General features: G+C 42.7%; 1 protein-coding gene across 1 annotated transcript; it reads left to right on the top strand.

Annotated features, from left to right (window-relative positions):
- The first annotated feature begins 5,708 nt into the window (after positions 1-5,708).
- On the top strand, positions 5,709-6,578 carry LOC127641826 (proteinase-activated receptor 3-like). The gene has a single exon (XM_052124658.1). The coding sequence runs from the start codon at positions 5,709-5,711 to the stop codon at positions 6,576-6,578; it is 870 nt and encodes a 289-aa protein (XP_051980618.1).
- Positions 6,579-22,178: the final 15,600 nt, after the last annotated feature.

Below are 22,178 nucleotides of genomic sequence, written 5' to 3'. Positions count from 1 at the left end.
GTATAAGTTCCTTTGCTGTCGGTAGCCTATGGGCGACTCCGTTTATTCCTCTCTGTTGAATATGCAGCAGGTAGGGGAGGAGCTGACATCAACTAACGTTACTTAGTGGCGAGTTAACAGCAGTTAGCAGGAAAGACAGCAAAAATGAAGCAAATGAGGCTTCTAAAATTTCCGAAAGAAGTCAGTGGGTAAGAATTCTCATTTGTTTTTGTCCTTAAAGTCTAAAAATCGTCATCTAGTTTGCTTTCACCCACAGTAGACTAAACCTCAAGATGTCCACTACCGCTATTATTATATGTTATAGCCTCTGTCCTCGTGGTTAGTTCAATCTCCTCCCGCGCCGGAGACCTCGGTTCGAGCCCCGTTCGGAGTATAATTTTCTTGTTTATCAGGTGTTGTTTTCGCTAAGGATAACCAATAAGCATTAACATAAAATGTATGTGTGACTTGTTTTGTGATATTAGTTTGTAGGAAATATACACTTTGAGGGTAGCAAAGATGTGCCAGAATCAGGCATGGAAACTGGCAATTAATCAGTCACTTTACTTTAGAGAAAGTTAAAAGTGAAACATTGTTTATCTCAATGATCCTAATGAAAGGATTTTGACAGATGAACATGGAGAATTATATACAGTTCGATGCCATGGTGTGTCAATGAACTTAGACTAAAGTCATTCATGTATTGCTTTAACTTAGGATCTTATACATGATTTTGACTATTTATGTCAAAAATATAAATTATTTATATAAAAAAAATGTTTTGCTTCACTTTACTCACTATAATATAACTCTTTTGTGATGACTTTATGTTAATGTACATGAAAATTCAAGAATCATGATAGATCTAAGGGCAATTCCACTGATCTGCTCTTCTTCAATGGTATTGGTCTACAATTTGAAATATGTAGCACTTGATGAATTAGTTGTTTGAAGCTGATTTGCAATAAGTTATGTGCTGTATCTGTTCTTTTGCATCACAGATGATTCAGGGAGGAGAGAGGATGAGTTAGTCGAGGATAGTACTAGAGTGGAAGGTTTAGGAACTGTAGAAACAGGCCCAGCCAGAGCAAAACTCAAAGAATACCCTCTCACCAGCTTTGGACTACAGGGAAGTGGTTGCTAGTGTGAAAATAAAATGGTCTGGGCTAAGCCCCGGATGTCCTTCAATGCTGGAAACGCCTCTGTGTCGTCCTGCCATAGATTAAACATAACCTGTATTTAATGTATCCTGGGTTGCATTTCCTTTTATGTTGCATAGATTTGTTCATGGTTTTCCGGTACAAGGACATGCATCATGTGACATTATTTTTGTTGTTGATGTCAAAATCTACAGAAACTGTACTTAATATGGGCCCATTATTATCTCATTTATTACATAATATTACATATTTATACACATATTACACAGAAGGAAAAGCTCCTCATTACCATGGTTAGGTCAGTGTGCTATAGTCTTAAATAATAATAATAATAAATTAATGTATTTATGAAAAATAAATACTAGCTGAAACACATCTTGAAACTTTAAACGGCCACTGTTATGTCTAATAATAATTCTAATAATTCTACCTTTAGATTATTTCATATGAAACTGAAACATTTTACTTTTACTCATGTAAAATCCTGAAACAAATTTGTAAAGGTGATGTGTGTAATTATTAATATTTGTAACTATTTTGGTAAAGGGGCCACATCAGGCTTTAAGTAGTGCATAGGGGGCCACATTGTAATGCTTTTGAGATACAATGTTCTGCATTGATTTGGTTTGTTGTAACTTTTAAGCCCAGAAATAGTTGTGTACTCAATTTTCTGAAGTGTATCTGTGACTAATGGGACTATTCTGCAATTGCCTAAAGTATTATATTGCTCTCAAAGATAGATACTTTTCTATCAGGCATTACAAAACTCAATAAAGGCAGAGATTATACATTTATTTTGCCATCTCTACTTCCCTGTTAATTTATTATTCAGTTTTTATAATAATAAAATAAAAAAAATGTATAGAACGACTAATGTTTGTCGCAAAGCGGACGAGTTTACTCTTTTTTTTTTCTTTCTAAAACTTGTCATGATGCGTTTCTCCTCAATGGTTTTTCAACACTCAACAGAATAACACAGGCAGCATGAATATGATAAATAATTACTGCAAGAGTTACATTAACATACAGGTGCGAAGGGACTTCAACGTTTCTAAATTGCACAAATAAAAAATAATAATAAAATAAGTGAATTGTAAAGTATTTGTCTTTGTTTGAATAACTACTCAACCCTAACTTACACATTAATACTGGAAAAAGAGCCCCTTTGGTGTAAAAACACATTAAGTCATTTTACGGCGGGATTTTAAATGATGACCATTCACCGTAAATAAGGGCTCCCCCTCCCTACAAAAGCCAATTTAACCACTGATGACACGAGTTACCCAGAGAGTATACCCGCAGTGTTTTTCTTTCTTTTTAAAAAGTATTTAAATAAATGTAGAGAAGAGCTTGTTATGGATTAAACAGTGTCATTCCTCATTCCCAAATGAACATGTTTAACATCAGCGAGGACACCTACATTTACTCCAAGATAAATTAAAGCTAACAACTGAACGTTAATTCATTTAGTTATTGATTCAGGTCATAGTAAAATCGATTCGTTAATAAAGATTTCACAGCATGAAAATGAGTGTTATGAGACATTATTAGCAGTTCTGTTCACTTATGTTAACGATATTAGATGTGTAATCACCATTAAATCAAGTTTTTCTCTTTTCAAGTGACTGTAATAATCGTTTGCCTTTATTCTGATTCACAGTCTCCACAGTTTTTAATCCGATTACTGTGTAATTTAACAATTTCTCTTACAAAAAACTTTAGGTGAATATGCATTACAATGTCACTCTTCATACCAGCCCACAGGAAATATTATCCAGTCCGTTTATGAGAATATTTTGCCAAATTTCCATGTGTTTAGTTCAACTTGAGACGTCATAGACACATGATTACAATACATCCAGTGTAATTAGCGTATGAATTGACTGTGATTTGAATATTTCTCATTTGCATGCAAATGTACTCAGGACCATTGCATCACTGGACAGCATGAATGTTTTAGAATTAATGTATCTGTCGATGTATGATAGGACTTTCTGTTGAATTCGAGAAAAACACAATTAATGTGTTCAGTTGATGCACACTGAAGCTTTGAGTTTCTTCGAGTCAGAAGAGAATTATACAACTGAACGTGTCCGTCAATGTTGAACATTTCAGTTAATATAGTGACATTAATTCTTTTTTGTCCTGCAATATAACATTTATCTGAAGGAGATTCATGATATGCAAGTTACTGTTAAACGCAAAACTCTGAACAGATTTTACAGACTTCTGTTCTGGTGTTTAGATCTGATAGATTAACTATATGACAGAAATCCCAGTATCTCATTTAGGAGCACAAAAGAATTACATAAACTATTATACTTCATCTGTCACATCTCCATCACATATTAAACTCAAGATGTTTTGATCCATACTTCAGAATATTGTAACTCTCACTGAATTTCTTCATTTAGGGCAGACTAACATCATGATCTTTACAATTTGCACGCACAAACCAGGGTGTTGAAACTACTGAGAAGACACACCTGAACAAAGTGCTCAAGATGTGACTAAAAATGCTTTTATCACATGAAAATGGACAAAATGTAAGAAAACATAAATTATTGTTAAGAAACAAAACCACCCGAATGATGCCCGTCTCTCTGCTTTTGTCTGATTCTTCCATCAGACCTCATTCATGTAATGAATTACACTTTGTTACACTGAATTTCAGAAGAATACTGATGTACGGTTGCATCAGTTGTTTACCACCAAATTTCCGTCAGGAGTCAATGGCGAGTTGCATCATTGCCAATCAGTGTTAATGATGAGGACTTGCACTACACGTTCTCTAAACCATTCTCATCCGCTGAACTCAAACTAACTCACCATCCAAATAGTTTTTGCAAATAAATATGTCAATATGTTATATGATCCATGAAATCAATGATATGCAAACAGTTGTTTGTGAGAGAGCTGTTCGATGGACACATTTCCATATTGGCCTTTAGTGAAGAATGCTTTGCTTTCATTGGTTCCTGAAGCTCCCGATGGTGTTGAATCATGGTGCTGGAGGTGTTGTGTGTCTTCACTTTAAAATGGGCTGTCAGTCCCTCAACAAAATTCATATGAGCCACTACTCCTATCAATACCATATTCAGTACCATCACAGGTAAGATATTTTTTTGTGTTCAGCTTTACTGACAAGTTTATGTTACTATATGTAGTTCTGTTGGTGGCATTGGGGAGACGGCGGCTGGCTGTCATGTACTGTTTAGAGTCAAAAGTTAAATTTAATAAATGCTTGTTTTCTCTTAGAGAGGTTTTGTATGTTTTTGTACATTTTATAAAACAATCATAAGATCAAAACTGCTTAGGACATTTATACTGACTGATTTTATAACCAAAGGAAAATTCCAATATCATCAGAATTTTTGAACACAATTAAACTACACTGGCATAAAGACAAATTATTATATAATGAAGGTAGATTGAAACTTTCTTCTCAGGATAAGAGTATTTTGTCAAGGCAAGTTGTCAAATTAGCTTTTTATGTTGTAATTATATACAATTCATTAATTATAATATCTGTTTGCAAAAACAATGCATAATTTTTTTATGTATCAGAATTGTTTTAGTGTTTAAAGCCATTAAATCGCCTACAATGCACTTGGAATATAGATTTGCACTCTATGTAATGCAACGTATGGCTTCTTTAACTTTAGATATGATTTTACATTTTAAATCAAACAGCAGGTTCTCATTTTGACAACTCACTGCTTATAGTGTGACAACATGCCCCTCTATTGTTTTTTTTTTTTTCCTGAGCAATAACACTGGAAGTATCCAATGGTTATTTTTTATGTATTTATTTTTCAACTTCTAGTTGGTTGGGGAAATAGACATGAGCTCATTCTGCTTCAGACGAGGTCGCATTTCATTGCATATATATTTATTGAAACGTGTATGTACACAGATATGAGTTTAGTTAGGAACACTTTACAATAAGGTTGCATTTGTTCAAATTAGTTAATGCATTAGTTATGAACAAACAATTAACAATTTTTTACAGCATTTTATCCTTTGTTAATGTAAATTACTAAAGATACAATTGTTGATAGTAAGTTCATAGTGCATTAGCTAATGTTTACAAATGCAACTTTTGATTTAAAAAATGGATTAGAAATTCACATTAAATTAATAAATGCTAACTAAATGTTAATCTTACAACCTTTTTGATAAGTGTGTCAATGTTTCATTATGATGTTTGCATGTGTCATATTGAACATTTTACAAGCAGTGCAACAGGTTTTATTATAGCAGGTGACGGAAGATGTCTGGTGATCTTAAAAACCTTTTAATCTAAAGTCTTAAACATCATTAATTTGTTTTGTAAACTAATATGAATTGTGCCTGCAAATTAATTTCTTTACAAAACGATGAAAGAAATAATGATGAGGCAGACAGTGCAGGTACAGCAGTGATGAAGAGTCCAGAACTCCTTCAATAGAGTTTGAAATGAATCTCAGGATGAAGTTTCTTGAGAACTTGAGTGACTGTAAACATGTTCAAAAATAAATGCATTACTGACTGTGATTCATTTGTATTTCTGGGCAGAAGAACAGGACGATGTCAATGTCCCGCTTCATCAACGCTTCCCTCATCATCATCAGTCACCGGCCACTGAACGCCTCGCTGGCAGAGGAGACCGTGTATGCCACCTGTGCCCACATGCCCGCTGTCATACTCTTCTACCTGGTGCTGCAGTTCATCAACATGTTCCTCGGGATCCCGGCGAACATCATGGTTCTGTGGCTCATTCACAAGAATAAAGGCGACTCGTCCACTTCCGACATCTTCATTGCGCAACTGGCCATGCTGGACATGTTCTTCTGCCTCATTCCTCCTCTGGAACTCGCCAACATCGTCTTTGTGACCAGCAGCAGCACCTGGTACGTGCTGCGCTTCTTCTACGGGGTCAAAGACTCATCGCCACTGTTCTTGTCCTGTATCTGTATGGACCGGTACATGGCCGTCCTGCACCCGATCACATTCACGGAGCTCAAAGACAAACGGCATCGCTCGGTTTGCGCCGGTGTCGTGTGGCTCGTTACTTTGGTTTACGCTGCAGCGAAGTGTGTCGGAAACATCCCAAACTTTGAGAAAGCATTCACCGGCATGATTCTGGCCACGTTTGCCTTCATGGTGTTCTGTAATATCTCCATTCTGTGGGCACTCCGGCAGTCTGCTCCAGGACGCGATGAAAGACATCCTGTGAAGAAAAAGGCTTTTAAGATGGTCATCATCATCCTGTCCATCATCGTCTTGAACTACTTCCCACCGGTGGCTCTCTTTCCGTTCCAGGCCTATTTCTCTCCGGATGTATTCCGCTGTTATATTCACTACATCGCCTTCGGCTTCATGGATGTGAGCAGCAGCATCCAGCCGGTTCTGTATCTGTCCCGGGAACAACTGCCCAAACTGCCAGTGTGCTGCTGATGCAGAATATTCTACAAACACACCATCAATTATAAATGTGTCATTATTCTTTGAGTAGCCGATTAGATGAACTGAACAACTGAATCTATACGAAAATGTATTTTTGTGTAGGCTAATCTAAATAAAATTGATATTTGTAAGAAGTGAGTGATCTTTTACAAAATTGAATTAACCAAACTTAGATTTATTCAAGATTTATTTATTTAATTTGGTTAAAAATTCCACAATTCAATTTAGATAGATTTTTGTTTTGAAACTGAATTGCGTAAATCTTAAAAATGGTCTAAAATATTTCGTGTTCAGGAGTGATAACCTGATCGTTCAAGATCTGAAATATCTGCAGCTGTTCTACACTTATTTGAGATGTTGCCTTTTAAATCTAAAAATTAATGTGTGATTGTGTACAGCTCTCTCTTGTGAAAAACATGTCACATTTCAATCCAAAATTTATATATTTTTTTTGGCATAGTGAAAATTAAGCCTGTTTTTGGACTGTTTACATTCTGCCATTATTTTCGTCACAATTAAGCATGTTTCCCTCAGTTCTCATAGATGTTTTACAATTTATTCTTATTCTTTATGGTGTTTTCATTTAGATTGCCTAAAGTACAACAAAAACTAGTTATTTTTTACATTAAGGAAATTAGATGGGGGGTGGGGGGGGTGGAGATAATGTCATTAACATTATACTGTATAAAACCCTAATTCTAAATGCTAAACAAAAAGGTTTGATCTGTAAGTTTTATTCACCCTGTGCTATATTGAAAGCACTACAGCAACTTATTTGATGTTTTTGGATGGTTCTTTCCTCTTTGGCTGGAGAACATGACATCTGTTCTTTCCAAAAAAACGATTTGAAATGTGGACTCGGAGCACAAAACATGATTCCATTATTCAAGTCAATATAATTTCATTTGTATAGTTATTTTCACATTACACATAGTTTCAACTCAGCTTTACAGAAAAGTTTATTAAATGTCTTAAAATTCCAAAATTTTTCATAATTTTTTTTTTTTTTGAAAAGCATAATTTAAAATCATGCCTCAAAAAAAAGTTGTAATCTTTAGGAGCAAGCCCAAGGCGACTGTGACAAGGAACTCTAAGCTCCATAATATTTTAGTTAATGGAGAAAAAAAAAATTCTACTTTCCATCTCATTTGAAACAGAGCCCAGAGAATTTAGCAGCGCTTCTGGACAGTGTTGATGTATGGCATTTCCTTGGCATAGTAAAACCTTAGCATGCATTTGTGGACACAGGGGCGAGTGGTGTTGAATGGCAAAGGTTCTCCAAAGTATTCCTGAGCCCATGTTCATGATATCCATTACAGACAAATGACAATTTATAAGACAGTGACTTTAGAGGGATTAGAGATCACATGCATTCAGAAGTTTTTGGCCTTGCCCTTTATGCACCGAAATTTTAGACAACTTCTTTTCTTATAATGTACACTGAAGAGTAGGGTTGCACAGTACACCGGTGATACCATAGTATTGTAATGCTAAAGCTACAAAATACTAGTAGTATAACAGTAGTACTATGGACCATCCGGCCTGCCGACCGCTCCCCCCCATTCCTGGAGAGGAAGTCGGCGGCAGCCATCTGCGCCCCCGGTCTGTGGACCACCTTGAATTTAAAGGGTTGGAGAGCCAGATACCACCGGGTGATCTGCGCGTTGTTATCCTTCATGCAGTGAAGCCACTGGAGTGGGGTGTGATCTGAGCAGAGGGTGAAGGCCCACCCCAGCAGGTAGTACTGGAGGGTGAGGTCCACCCACTTGATCCTCAGACACCCCTTAAAGCGTCCATCTGTAATAGAAAAGGGAGAGAGAAATTAGTTGCATACAAAAGCGAAGAATTTCATTCTTGCTATCAGAAGGTCCCTCATCCCAAGCTTAACAGATGGCGTCAAGCACCCCACAAGGGCGCCGCCCATACAGCAGCTCGAATGGGGAAAAGCTGGTAGAAGCTTGCAAGACCTCTCGTACTGCAAATAACAGAGGGTCGAGCCAATTCCTAGCATCATCGTGCACAAACTTACGAATCATGTTCTTAAGGGTTTTATTAAATCGCTCCATCAGGCCATCTGTCTGCAGATGGTAAACGCTGGTGCGAATCGATTTAATACCCAATAATTCATAGAGCTTGCGTAGTATCCGTGACTTAAAAGTTGTGCCCTGATCGGTGATAATTTCTTTCAGAATCCCCACCTGGGAAATTATTTTGAAGAGTGCCTCCGCAAAACGATGTGCTGATATGTTGCTCAGAGGCACTGCTTCCGGATATCACGTTGCATAATCCACTAGGACTAATACAAAGCAATATCTGCATGCTGACCGCACTAATGGCCAGACAAGGTCCGTGACAATTCTCAATGGTGAGCAATGGTGCTTTTGGGATGGCCGGTGGATTCACCAGTTGACATTCACGGCAAGCTGCACACCACCTGTGGACAATGCCGCCAATGTCTGGGCAATAAATACGGGCTATAAGCGGTTCAGTGTCTTTCTTTCCCCTAGGTGATCTGCCATCGGATTATAGTGAGCCGCCTGGAAAACCATATCCCAACGGCTCCGCAGTGTTAAGAGCTGGGTTGTATATTTCTTTGTTTGAGTGTCCTGCGTCACTCTATATCTCATTTGAAGATCTAAAACAATTTAGAATTAAAAATACACAAAAAATAGAAGAAATCATGAAGGGGCAAATACTTTTTCACAGCAGTGTATAACATTCATTAAAAAATACGTTTATGGTATCACCTCACGGTATTATACCATCACTGCACAAGGCACATCAAATTGTAGGATTCCCTTGTGATTTTCAAAATAGTTGAGCAAATGCAAGTATTTTACATGAGGGCTGTTATTTAAAAACATTTGCTGTTCTCATTCTACAAAAACAAAAAAAATCTAAACAATAAAGACTGTACTGTGAAATTAATACTTCTCTATTGTGCGCTCATGCATTATGAGTTTTGCAGCATCATGATGGTCTTCAGACTTTTAGGTGCCCCTCATCCGACGTGAACTTTCAGGGGGTTTTTATCTTCTTTTATTGATTCACACAATTGACTAAAAAAAGCTTGATTTGAGTCCACAAATGTGGTTCGCTCTTGGTGGGGCGCATGGTGAGATGTGTGTGGATGCCACAGAGAATAGCATGAAGCCTCCACATGTGCTATGTCTCCGTGATAATGCGCTCAACATGCCATCTGATATGATGCTTGGGTTGGCGGTCTCAGACGCAGGGGCAACTGAGATTCGTCCTCTGCCACCTGGATTGAGGCGAGTCACTATGCTGCCACGAGGACTTAGAGCGCATTGGGAACTGGTAATTCCAAATTGGGGAGAAAAAGGGAAATCAGGCCCAAACACAGATTATCCCTGTGGTCAATGTAAGAAGACCTTCAAGACTGAACAGCTAGAGCAACATTGATGCTTCACAGGGTGTGTAAACATCTTGGTCTTACAGATATTTGGAAACTTTTGAACCCATCAGGTAGGGACTATACTGTGAACTGGTTTGATTGGATTTTGATCCAAGATGGCGGCGCGGTAGCACGCAGCGGCCACTCCGGATCCACAATGGTGCTATTTTTGTTAAAAAAGCCCGACTTTTGCAACACATGGACATCGGAGCAACCAGTGTTCGTGTCTACCATCGCCAGACACTACTCAAATATAAGACTCATGCAAAAACCAAGCTGCATGATGACCTGCAGGAGGCGCTACGCGTACTCGGCTTGCTGCGGAGACCAGGCCTCCAGCCCTCAGCGTCGCCTGATGCCGGTGGCCGGGGAGAGGATGTCGTAGCGGTGTGCGAGAAAGCGGAAGCGGAAAGAGGGCGGGGGTCCATGCTAGGCTAAAACAAACCCTAGCCGGCCGGCTTTCCCGTCTATCCTGCTCTCAAATGTTTGCTCCCTGGACAATAAACTGGACTATATCCGACTCCAGCAGGCTACGCAGCGTGAGTTTAGAGACTGCTGCGTCTTTGTTTTCACGGAGACGTGGCTCAGCGACAGAGTTCGGATGCCGCCACTCAGCTAGACGGGCTCGCCTCGTTTCAGTGCCGACAGAAATACAGCTCTCTGCGGTAAGACTCGCGGTGGTGGCTTGTGTGTTTACATCAACACGGAATGGTGCAAGAACTCTATGCTAGTCTCTAGTTACTGTTCATCGCTGTTGGAGCTTGTGACTGTTAGATGCAGACCTTTTTATCTACCACGGGAATTCACCACTGTTTGCATAACCGGAGTTTACATTCCCCCAGCTAACGCTAAGGAAGCGCTCTGTGAACTGTATGGGGCTATGAGCGAACTGCAGAACGCTCACCCCGACGGACTGTTTATTGTCGCCGGAGATTTCAACCATGCAAATCTCAAGACAGTGCTCCCTAAATTCCATCAGTATGTGGACTTTGCAACGAGAGGGGCTAACGCGCTTGATCTTGTTTACACAAACATCCCAGGCGTGCACGGGCGGAGCCCCGCCCCACCTCGGCTACTCAGACCACATCTCTGTTATGTTAATTCCAGCATACAGACCGCTAGTCAGACGCACAAAACCGCTTCAGAAGCAGGTGAAAACCTGGCCAGCAGGAGCCATCTCTGCTCTTCAGGACTGTTTTGAGTGTACTGACTGGCACATGTTCAGGGAGGCTGCAACATATGGCGATTCTACCAACTTGGAGGAATACACAGCATCAGTGACCAGCTACATCAGCAAGTGCATTGATGATGTCACTTTCTCCAAGACCATCACCACACGCTCCAACCAGAAGCCGTGGTTGACTGCGGAGGTGCGCACGCTGCTGAGGTCCGAGACTCCGCCTTCAGAGCAGGCGATAAGGCAGCCCTAAGAACAGCTAGGGCCAAACTGTCACGGGCAATCAGAGAGGCAAAGCGCGACACGCCCAGAGAATCCACAGTCACTTCCAGGACAGCGGTGACACGCGGCGCATGTGGCAGGGCATCCAGGCCATCACCAACTACAGGACAACATCAGTTGCCTGTGACAAAGATGCCTCCCTTCCAGATGCGCTGAACGACTTCTACGCTCGGTTTGAAGTGCAGAACGACGTGATGGCGAGGAAGTCCACCCTCCTCCCAACGACCAGGTGCTCTGTCTTACCACGGCAGATGTGAGGAAAACTCTACGTAGAGTCAACCCACGGAAGGCTGCTGGACCAGACAACATTCCTGGCAGAGTGCTCAGAGGATGTGCAGACCAGCTAGCAGATGTTCTTACCGACATCTTCAACATCTCTCTGAGCAGCGCCGTTGTTCCAACGTGCTTCAAGGCCACCACCATCATCCCCATGCCAAAGAAGTCTTCAGTGTCCTGCCTCAACGACTACCGTCCCGTCGCACTTACACCCATCATCATGAAGTGCTTCGAGAGGCTCGTCATGAGGCAGATTAAGACCCAGCTGCCCCCTCACTAGACCCACTGCAGTTTGCGTATCGTTCAAACCGTTCAACGGACGATGCCATCACCACAACCCTCCATCTGGCCCTCACCCACCTAGACAAAAAGGACTCATACGTTCGAATGCTGTTCATAGATTTCAGCTCAGCATTCAACACAATCATTCCCCAGCACCTGATTGGAAAGCTGAACCTGCTGGGCCTGGACACCTCCCTCTGCAACTGGATCCTGGACTTCCTGACTGGGAGACCTCAGTCAGTCCGGATCGGGAACAGCATCTCCACCACCACCACACTGAACACTGGGGCCCCCAGGGCTGTGTGCTCAGTCCACTGCTGTTCACTCTGCTGACTCACGACTGTGCAGCAATGCACAGCTCGAATCACATCATCAAGTTCGCCGATGACACGACCGTGGTGGGTCTCATCAGCAAGAACAACGAGTCAGCATACAGAGAGGAGGTGCAGCGGCTGACGAACTGGTGTAGAGCCAACAACCTGTCCCTGAATGTCGACAAAACAAAAGAGATGGTTGTTGACTTTAGGAGAGCACAAGGTGAACACACTCCGCTGAACATCGACGGCTCCTCTGTGGAGATCGTCAAGAGCACCAAATTTCTTGGTGTTCACTTGGCGGAGAACCTCACCTGGTCCCTCAACACCAGCTCTATCACCAAGAAAGCCCAGCAGCGTCTCTATTTTCTTCGAAGGCTGAGGAAAGCACATCTCCCAACCCCCATCCTCACTACATTCTATAGAGGGACTATTGAGAGCATCCTGAGCAGCTGCATCACTGCCTGGTTTGGGACTTGCACCGTTTCGGACCGCAAAGCCCTGCAGAGGATAGTGAGGACAGCTGAGAAGATCATTGGGGTCTCTCTTCCCTCCATCAAAGACATTTTCAAAAAACACTGTATCCATAGAAGCAACCAGCATTGTGGACGACCCCACACACCCCTCACACAAACTCTTTACCCTCCTCCCGTCTGGCAAGAGGTACCGAAGCATTCGGGCCCTCACGGCCAGACTGTGTAACAGCTTCTTCCCCAAGCCATCAGACTTCTCAATACTCAGAGACTGGTTTGACACACACGTGTCCTGAGTTGCACTTTAATAACTGTCACTTTATAACTGTCTGCTACCTCAATAACTGCTATGTGCATAGAACATTATCTCATAGTATGTTATGTTTACATTTTTAGAAACTGTCATCTTTTTGCACTACTGAGTACTGGTCGGCGCTGCACTGTCTATTGTCCTGTTCATTGTCAGTAATTTGTTGTACTGTCCTGTACTTTTTGCACATGTTTGCACGTGCACTTTATATAGGTAGTTTATATAGGTATTTTATTTCGTTGTGTAGTCTCATGTGGTCCTATGTTGGTCCTTTGTTGTTTTTATGTAGCACCATGGTCCTGGAGGAACGTTGTCTCGTTTTGCTGTGTACTGTACTAACTGTATATGGTTGAAACGACAATAAAAACCACTTGACTTGACTTGACTTGATTGGAGCAATGGAGGAGTCAGGAGACAACGAGGCAGGTTCAAGGTCAGTTCTTTTATTAGTCCTGTTTTCACACACAGAATCGACGGTCACCATCGATAACAATTCACTATTCCTTTTGTTAAAGATATATATATATAGGCTGCGATCGCTGTGGTTTTGTCAACCTGTGGACGCACCTGCCCGTGACCCAAGTGGAACCCCAGATACCTAACTTCCACCTGCCCAATTGCACACTTCATATGCCGCTGGCAGTCATTACTGTAAATTATAATGTCATCCAGATATGCGGCGGCATATGCCGTGTGGGGTCTGAGGATCTTGTCCATAAGGCGCTGAAACGTGGCCGGGGCTCCAAACAAACCGAACGGAAGTGTCACAAATTGGTGTAATACGAACGGTGTGGAGAAAGCGATTTTTTCTCGGGACATTGGAGTTAAAGGGATCTGCCAATACCCCTTGGTTAAGTCCAGCGTCGAGTAAAATTGATCCGAGTAACTCATCAATTCGTGGCATTGGATTAGCATAAAATTTGGACACTGCGTTCACATTCCGATAGTCAACACAGAAACGGACCGAGCCGTCGCTCTTCGGTACCAGAACTACCAGGCTGGCCAATCACTGTGCGACTCCTGTATTATGCCCATTTCAAGCATTGCCTCTAATTCCTCCCTAACAACCTTTTTCTTGTGCTCAGAGAGACAATAGGGCCGGCTACGAACCACCACACCCAGGTTGGTCTCGATATGGTGTTCTATGAGGTTAGTGCGACTGGGCAAGGGAGAAAACACATCTGCGAACTCCGCTTACAGCCTCGCAACATCTGTCAGCTGCGACAGCGAGAGGTGGTCTCCGCAAGGCACCGGGGTAAATGAATTAGCTTTGAGGGATAACTCCGGTCCGAGCTCCGCCTTCTCCAGAACCGCCGTCGCCAAGGCTACAGGTACCGCCTCCCTCCATGGTTTGAGGAGGTTGAGGTGGTAGGTTTGACATGCCCCTCTCCTATCCGTTCGCTTAACCTCATAATCGAGATCTCCAACTCGTCGCGTGACCTCAAAGAGTCCTTGCCACTTGGTGTGTAATTTGGAGCTCGAGGTGGGCAGTAAGACAAGTACTTTATCTCCCTGTGAAAATTCCCATAGCCGAGTGCCCCTGTCGTACAGTCGGCGTAATTCTCCTGTGTTACCCGTCCCAAAGTGTGGAGTTTTGCTCGAAGGTCAAGAACGTATTGAATTTGATTTTTGCTATGCGGAGGTCCTTCCTCCCAAGCTTCCCGTACGACGTCAAGTACGCCGCATTGCCAGCGCCCGTACAGTAGTTCAAACGGGGAAAAGCCGGTGGAGGCTTGCGGGACCTCTCTACTGCAAACAGCAGGGGTTTGAGCCACTTATCCCAGTTTTTAGCATCTTCGTGTACGAAGTTACGAATCATGTTTTTCAAGGTCTTATTAAATCGTTCCACCAGTCCATCGGTCTGCGGGTGGTAGACTCTGGTACGAATCGACTTAATGCCTAATAATTCATAAAGTTCACGAAGTGTACTTGACATGAACATTGTGCCTTGATCTGTGAGTATTTCCTTTGGAATCCCCACTCGGGAGATAATTTTGAAGAGTGCCTCCGCAACACTGCGTGCTGAGATGTTGTGTAGAGGCACTGCTTCTGGATATCGCGTTGCATAGTCCACCAGAACTAACACAAAGCGATGCCCGCGTGCAGTCTTTTCTAATGGCCCGACGAGATCCATTCCAATTCTGTCGAAGGGGGTCTCGATCAACGGCAGCAGGCGCAATGACGCTTTTGGGGTGGCCGGTGGGTTCACCAACTGACATTCCCGGCACGCCGCACACCACTTGCGAACGTCCCCGTGAATGCCCGGCCAAAAGAAATGGGCCATTATACGGTTCAAAGACTTTTCGTGACCTAAGTGGCCGGCCATTGGATTATAGTGAGCCGCCTGGAAGAGTGTTTCCCGACGGCTCTTCGGTACTAACAGCTGCATTGTAATCTCTTTTTTATTGAGTGTCCTGCGTCACTCGATACAACCGCTCTTTGATAATAGAAAAGTATGGGTATGTGAGCGCAAGACCGGGCTGGAGTTGTTGACCATCAATTACTTTCACTTGATCGAAGGCGTGCCTGAGGGACTCGTCACGCGACTGCTCCAGAGGGAAATCCACCTCAGGGAAACCCCTGAGGATGGGAACTCCCGCGTCTGCGTCAACTTGACGCGGAGCCGACGTTGATGGCTCCAGCACCGCCTCCCCAGCCATAGTATCACACGCCACACCCCGCGCCACCACTCTGCAGGACCCATCCACACACATTACCCTCAGTACATTTTTAAAACCAGGCCAATTGGTTCCCAGGATTAGTGGATGGGTGAGGCGGGAATTAACCGCGGCCTCGACTCTATGCCTTTTCCCCCTGAATCGTATCTCAACGGTAACCACTGGATACTTGTGAATGTCCCCATGCACATACCTCACCCTCACCAGCTTATTTTTATCCAATGCCCTGCCTTGCACCAAGCGTAGGTGGATCGAGGTTTGAGAACAACCTGTATCCACCAAAGCTTGATGTGTATCCCCCTTCACCCTTACCGGTATGCAATACATTCCTGCCCGATCGGGGACAGCCTGTGGAGCATTGGGGATCCGAAACAGTGTCCCCACCTCCATCACTGGACACCGCTCCTGGCTATGTCCGACTTCCCCGCAGCTCCAGCAGACCGGCCCAGGTCTTCCTTCCGCACTCGTGGGGGCGGACTCGCCAGGGGGGGTTTGAAGGGACAGAAAAGGGAAAGGGTCCTCTGGAATGGGGACAGGGTCTGGGCAGGCCTCCCCACCTCCGAGGAGCCGGAATCAGGCAGGAGTGAGGGGAATGGGGGAAGGGGAGGGAACACAAGACACAGGGGGTGGAGAAAGAGAGAGAGAGAAGATACTGCCTCGCTGCCTCCTGGGAAGGCCGCCATGTAGTCCTCTGCCAGCTGGACGGCCCCATCCAACGACGCCAGGCGGTGGCACTGGACCCACTCTGACATGCCCCGGGGAAGTTGGGAGATGAACAGCTCCAGCACCACCATGTCGACCACTTCCACAACGTCGTGGGTTCCCCCCACCAACAGCCATTTCCGGCAGGCGTCACGGAGCTGTTGCGCAAACGCGAACGGGCGGCCGTCCTCCCCAAAGCTTAACGAGGGGAATAGCTATCGACTCTGCTCCGGTGTCCGACCGACCCATTGCTGGATGGCTTTCTTCAGATGGCTATAGTCCAGGAGGCTGGCGGCAGGAAGTTGTTTTGCCAGCTGCGCCTCCCCGGAAAGTAGGGGCAATAGGCGGGCCACCCACTGATCGGGAGGCCACCTCCATACCTCCGCCGTTTTCTCAAACAGGTCGAGGAAGGCCTCCAGATCATTGCTTGGCCCCATTTTCGCGAGGGCAAGCGGTGGGACAGGCTCCGAGGAGGACGCAGCACCAGCCCCCTCCCTGGCGATCAGGCTCCGCAGCGCTTGCCGGTCCTTGGCTTGTGCCTGGAGCAAGGCTTGGAAGCATTGTTCTTGCTCCCGGCGAACCTCTAAGAGGGCATGGTGTTGTGTCTGCTGGATGTTGGTGAGGGCATTGATGACTTCGGCCAGTGGTGAAGGCTCCATAGCAGCGCTCTCCTCCAAACCCGGGTTCTCGGAACCACTGTGAACTGGTTTGATTGGAGCAATGGAGGAGTCAGGAGACAACGAGGCAGGTTCATGGTCAGTCCTTTCATTAGGCCTGTTTTCACACACAGAATCGACGTCACCATCGATAACAATTCACTATTCCTTTTGTTAAAGATATATATATATATATATATATATATATATATATATATATATATATATATATATGTGTGTGTGTGTGTGTGTGTGTGTGAGCACTTCTTGGGACGCACTCTCTCGTCTGTCGTGCTTTCTGGACACTCTCTCTCTTGCTCTCGACACTTGGCGTTCCTTAAATGTCTCTCTCCGTATCACTATAATAAGACACAGGTGTTAGAGGTAATTACAAACCAGGTGACAAGCCTTACCGCTCTCTCTCCCGCAGACCGACGCACGACCACGCCCCCATGCCACATATACTTTTTTTCATCAGTCTATACGATTTATTCTAGAATTGATTTTTGTTTTTGTATATCTAAGTCCCTAATTTCATCTGTTGTTGATTGCTCAATTGGAAACATCTTAGTCTCCGATCATGGCCTGGTGAGTTTAGAGATGTTGCCACTTACAGAGAAAAATAAATAATATAGTTGATGCAAATATACACTTGACTTTAATGTGTTCCTTTTGCAAAATCCTGAATTCCAACAAATGTTAAAGACTGAAATCAATGTTTATATGGATATCAACTGGTCCTCAGTATCCTCTGTGGGCGTGGCTTGGGAGGCACTTAAGGTAATTATTAGGGGTCGGATCATACAGTATTCCTCATTCATCAAAAAATCCAAAGCACGAGAACTATTATGTATTAATAAGTCCCCTTTCTACTGGTCAGAGTGGATTGTGAGGGGAGTTTCTACACTCTGTGACCTTTATGAGAGTGGAGCATTAAACATTCCAAGATCTCAGTTCTGTAGGTATTTACAGCTGCGCCACCTGCTCTGTAATGTTTTTAGAAGTAGCACACAACCCCTTAAAGTGGCGAATACTCTACGAGAGATGATTACTGCTATTGGAAAAGGACATGAGGGTATTAAAGGAGGGAGTGTGGACTAGGATTAAAAAAAATGTCAAGTCTGCATCTAGAGATGCAAGGGTGCGCCTTATGCAATTCAAGATTTTACATAGATTCTATTGGACCCCCTCTAGATTGTACAGGCTTGGTCTTAAAGACACACCCACCTGCCGGTGATGCCAATCAGAAGATGGAGACACAACCCATGTTGTTTGGGGGTGTATTAAGATTTAAGAATTTTGGTTGAAGGTTCTGAGTTTTATATGTGACGTTTTGAGTACTCAAATTTAATTTTGTGGATGCACTGGACAGATGGAGCGGTCATCAATTTGGGGGATAAACACATAATAAATTGGGTTCTGACCAGTATTTTGATTGGCAGGCAGATTATTTGAAGGGGATACAAAGTCAGATGGAGCACATTCATTTTCTGAGTGGTGTGCGGAAATGGGGAGGGTGGCAGCTTTCGAGGAGGTGTGAAGCAGAAGGCTGGGGTTTTGGGATTTGTTTGATGTGAAATGGGGCAATTATTTAGTGTTTTTGGGGGACTCTCTGGGAGGGGCTGTGGAGAGAGAAGTTTAGTTTTAATTATATATGATTATTATATTTTCTTTTTTGTTTTTGTTTTGTGTTTGTATTCTTATTTGTGACCACAGGGGTGTGCGTTGGTGGTCAGGGTGATTAGGGAGTGGGAGGGGTAATAGTGGGATTAAATGTTAAATGTTGGTTCAATGTATTTATGTTGTGTTTTTACTTTGTTATATGTCTATGAATCAATAAAAAATGTTCACTGAAAAATACAAACAAAAAGAGCACATTTGGCAGCATTATTTTGGGAACACAAGGGATTTTTTTTATTATTATTAAAACCTTTACATTTATAATGGTCTTTAATTTTTTATATTTGGGCTATTAATAATTTCCCACCTGTTGGCTTAGACGAATACTTGCATCATGGCAAATTAAGTTGAAGATGGTATATGTTTGAGGAGGTGGTTATATAAGATATTTTATCACTTTGTTATTTAAAATACTTTTTTGTTTCGTTAAAAGTGCAGTTTGAATTGAGAATGTGTTTTTAGGTTTTTGTGTTTTTCAACAACCTGCAGGAGGGCCTGGGTAGCTCAGCGAATAATGCTGCTGACTATCACACCTGGAGTTGCAAGTTCGAATCCAGGGCGTGCTGTGTAACTCCATTCAGGTCTCCTAAGCAACCAAATTGGCCCGGTTGATAGGGAGGGTAGAGTCACATGGGATAACCTCCTCGTGGTGGTGATTAGTGGTTCTCACTCTCAATGGGGCATGTGGTAAGTTGTGCATGGATTGCGGAGAGTAGCATAAGCCTCCACATGCTGCGAGTCTCCGCGATGTCATGCACAACGAGTCACATGATAAGATGCGCGGATTGACTGTATCAGAATCAGAGGCAACTGAGACTTGTCCTCCGCCTCCCGGATTGAGGCGAGTAACTGCACCACCACAAGGACCTACTAAGTAGTGGGAATTGGGCATGCCAAATTGGGGAGAAAAGGGGATAAAACAAATATAAAAAAAAAACTCAGCAGGGAGGTTGACGAAATATTGAGTTTTGCCTTGACATGGTTTGTAATTTTTTTCTGGTTCTGTCATGGAAAATCATAATGAATCTCTCTAAGTTGTAAGAAAACTCCCGGAGTCTTGAGTTCCAGATGCCAAAGTTGTAGTTTATTGAACACCAACAAACATGAGACCGGTCAGCTGTCCGTTCTGACTCATTATCCTAAGTTCTCAGTTATATACCTTTTTGTTATCTTGTTACCCACTGTCTCTGACCCACGAGGTCACTGCCTTGTCTCTTTCCCACCAATATGTTCTACGTCCTTTGTTAATTAAATATTGGTGGGAGATCCCTCGCCTATCTATTAAAAAGAAAAAGAAACATGTATCTTTGGTAGCCTCTCATATCTTGACCTTGTGTTACAGTTCATGGACAGAGTACATCAACTCCTAAAAACATTTGCGTAAGAGACAAACAGCCATGTCCTCATCACATACTTTTTACAATGAGGCGGCCTTGTTTGCTCATACACATTATCATTTGACTAATGAAAGAAAACACCAGCTGCAAAGATATCATTCATTCAACTCATTAGAACAAGACACCATTCATATAATAACTGATTAAAAGTATCTTTGAAAATATACATGCCAGCACAAAGGAAACACACCAAGGACTCACATCAGAATACTATTTATTAACAGAAACACATTTTGTTTTTGAAGAAATACATATTTTGTTTTTGAAGAAATACACCTGTTTTTCAAGGTTATATACCATATATCCCCCCTCTGAGACTTATAAAAGTCTCACACTCTATTTCCCTTAAACCAGAGTACAGTCACACAAGCCAGCCTGTCCCATTCTATCATGCAGCCAAAGTAGGCCACTCAGTCCACTATCCAATGCCGTCTTTATGGGGCTGCACTCTGCAGAACTTGGGACCAAACCTCTCCCTCCACACATGGCTAGGAAGGAGTAAAAGATCCCAGTCCTCTAGCTATCACTGTTCCTGGGGGTGGGTGACAAAAATCAACTCATTTGTAATAAGCATGTGCATGCAACTGGAAAGCCTTGCGTGATGTAGAGTACAATTGATTATCCATTAAGTAGAAGATATATATATATATGCTTAACAAAACACTAGTAAAAGTAACATAGTAATATGCATCCTTCGTTGCCAGAGGAACTCACAGACAATTCCGGTAGCCTGGCGCGCTATCTGGTGGTGTGTTGGAGCAGACAGCGGGTTTTTAAACACCAGTTGAGTCTATTTGCTCTTGCAGCCAAGCACTGAGGTGCTCGTCCGCTCCTTTCTTCACATATGTTCCTCACATGTCTTCTCTTGGCAATTATTTCACATCCATATTTTTCTTAAACATAATCATCAGCAATACTACTTCTATTTGATTAGGCACATTGTAATAAAGATATACTTCAGTAATCATTATAAAGATATACTTCATTAGTCAGTATAAGTAATTGGATACATTGAGAGTAATAGGGGAATATGTCAAAAATAACAAACAAAACACCCTCTAACTCCTTTCTTGAGTCGCTATCTATTCTGTTATGTAAAATGAAAGTACAATAGTCATGCTATCTCCCTTACTATCAAACACATGAGAAAAGTGTTCAAAAATAAAATTCCCCTTAAATTCCAGTGTTGTTTCTGGATTGCTTCTCAGTAAATCTCATCAAGTTCATCCAATCCTGGCCCAATGGTACAGTATCTAGTTTCTATCCCTGTTCCCGGTGGTAGCATTGAAACAGTCACCATTTGTTTAGCCACGGTTCTAGTCATTATTGATCTCAGAATGGGTATAAAACAAGAAAACAATAATCCAAATAAGGTCAGTCCTATAACTATTATTATACCTATTTTCATTAGCCCCATCTTCCATGAACCAAAAAGATCATCAAATCATGTCCCAACAAGCTGATCTCTACCCGCATTAGATTTAACTTCCTTTCGCAGATCATGCAGTTTCTTCATTGCCTGGGAAAAAGCTCCTTCTGGAGATGTATTATTTGGTATGTATGTACAACAATCTGCTCCGAACATAACACATACTCCTCCTTTATCTGCTAATAACCAATTCAGTGCTTGACGATTTTGCCATGCCATTTTACTAGTGACTGCTAATTGGTCTCCTAATACCGCCAGTGCCTCGTCAGTATAGTTTATAAAGCTCTGTTGGTTATAGAAAATATAATTAATCCATTCTAAATTTTTGTTGGGTGTTACCCATATGAACACTGACTCAAAGCCTGATTTAATCTCATCTCTAGCTATAAACTTTTGAGGTATTCCTCTTGGTTGGCCAATTTCATCCAGGTAGACATCAGGATCTGGGGTGTACACTCTTTTCACCCTTGCTTTGCTGTGGACTAAAGGTTTTGGTGCAGTTTGGATTTCAGATGGGTCC

The sequence above is a fragment of the Xyrauchen texanus genome, chromosome 4, assembly GCF_025860055.1.
Source record: "Xyrauchen texanus isolate HMW12.3.18 chromosome 4, RBS_HiC_50CHRs, whole genome shotgun sequence".
Lineage (NCBI taxonomy): Eukaryota > Metazoa > Chordata > Actinopteri > Cypriniformes > Catostomidae > Xyrauchen > Xyrauchen texanus.
Note: the sequence above shows the minus strand (reverse complement) of the source record. Positions and strands in the feature narration are given on the sequence as shown.

Excerpts from the sequence above, each read along its gene's own strand:
- LOC127641826 (XM_052124658.1), top strand. The coding sequence starts at position 5,709 with ATGTCAATGTCCCGCTTCATCAACGCTTCCCTCATCATCATCAGTCAC.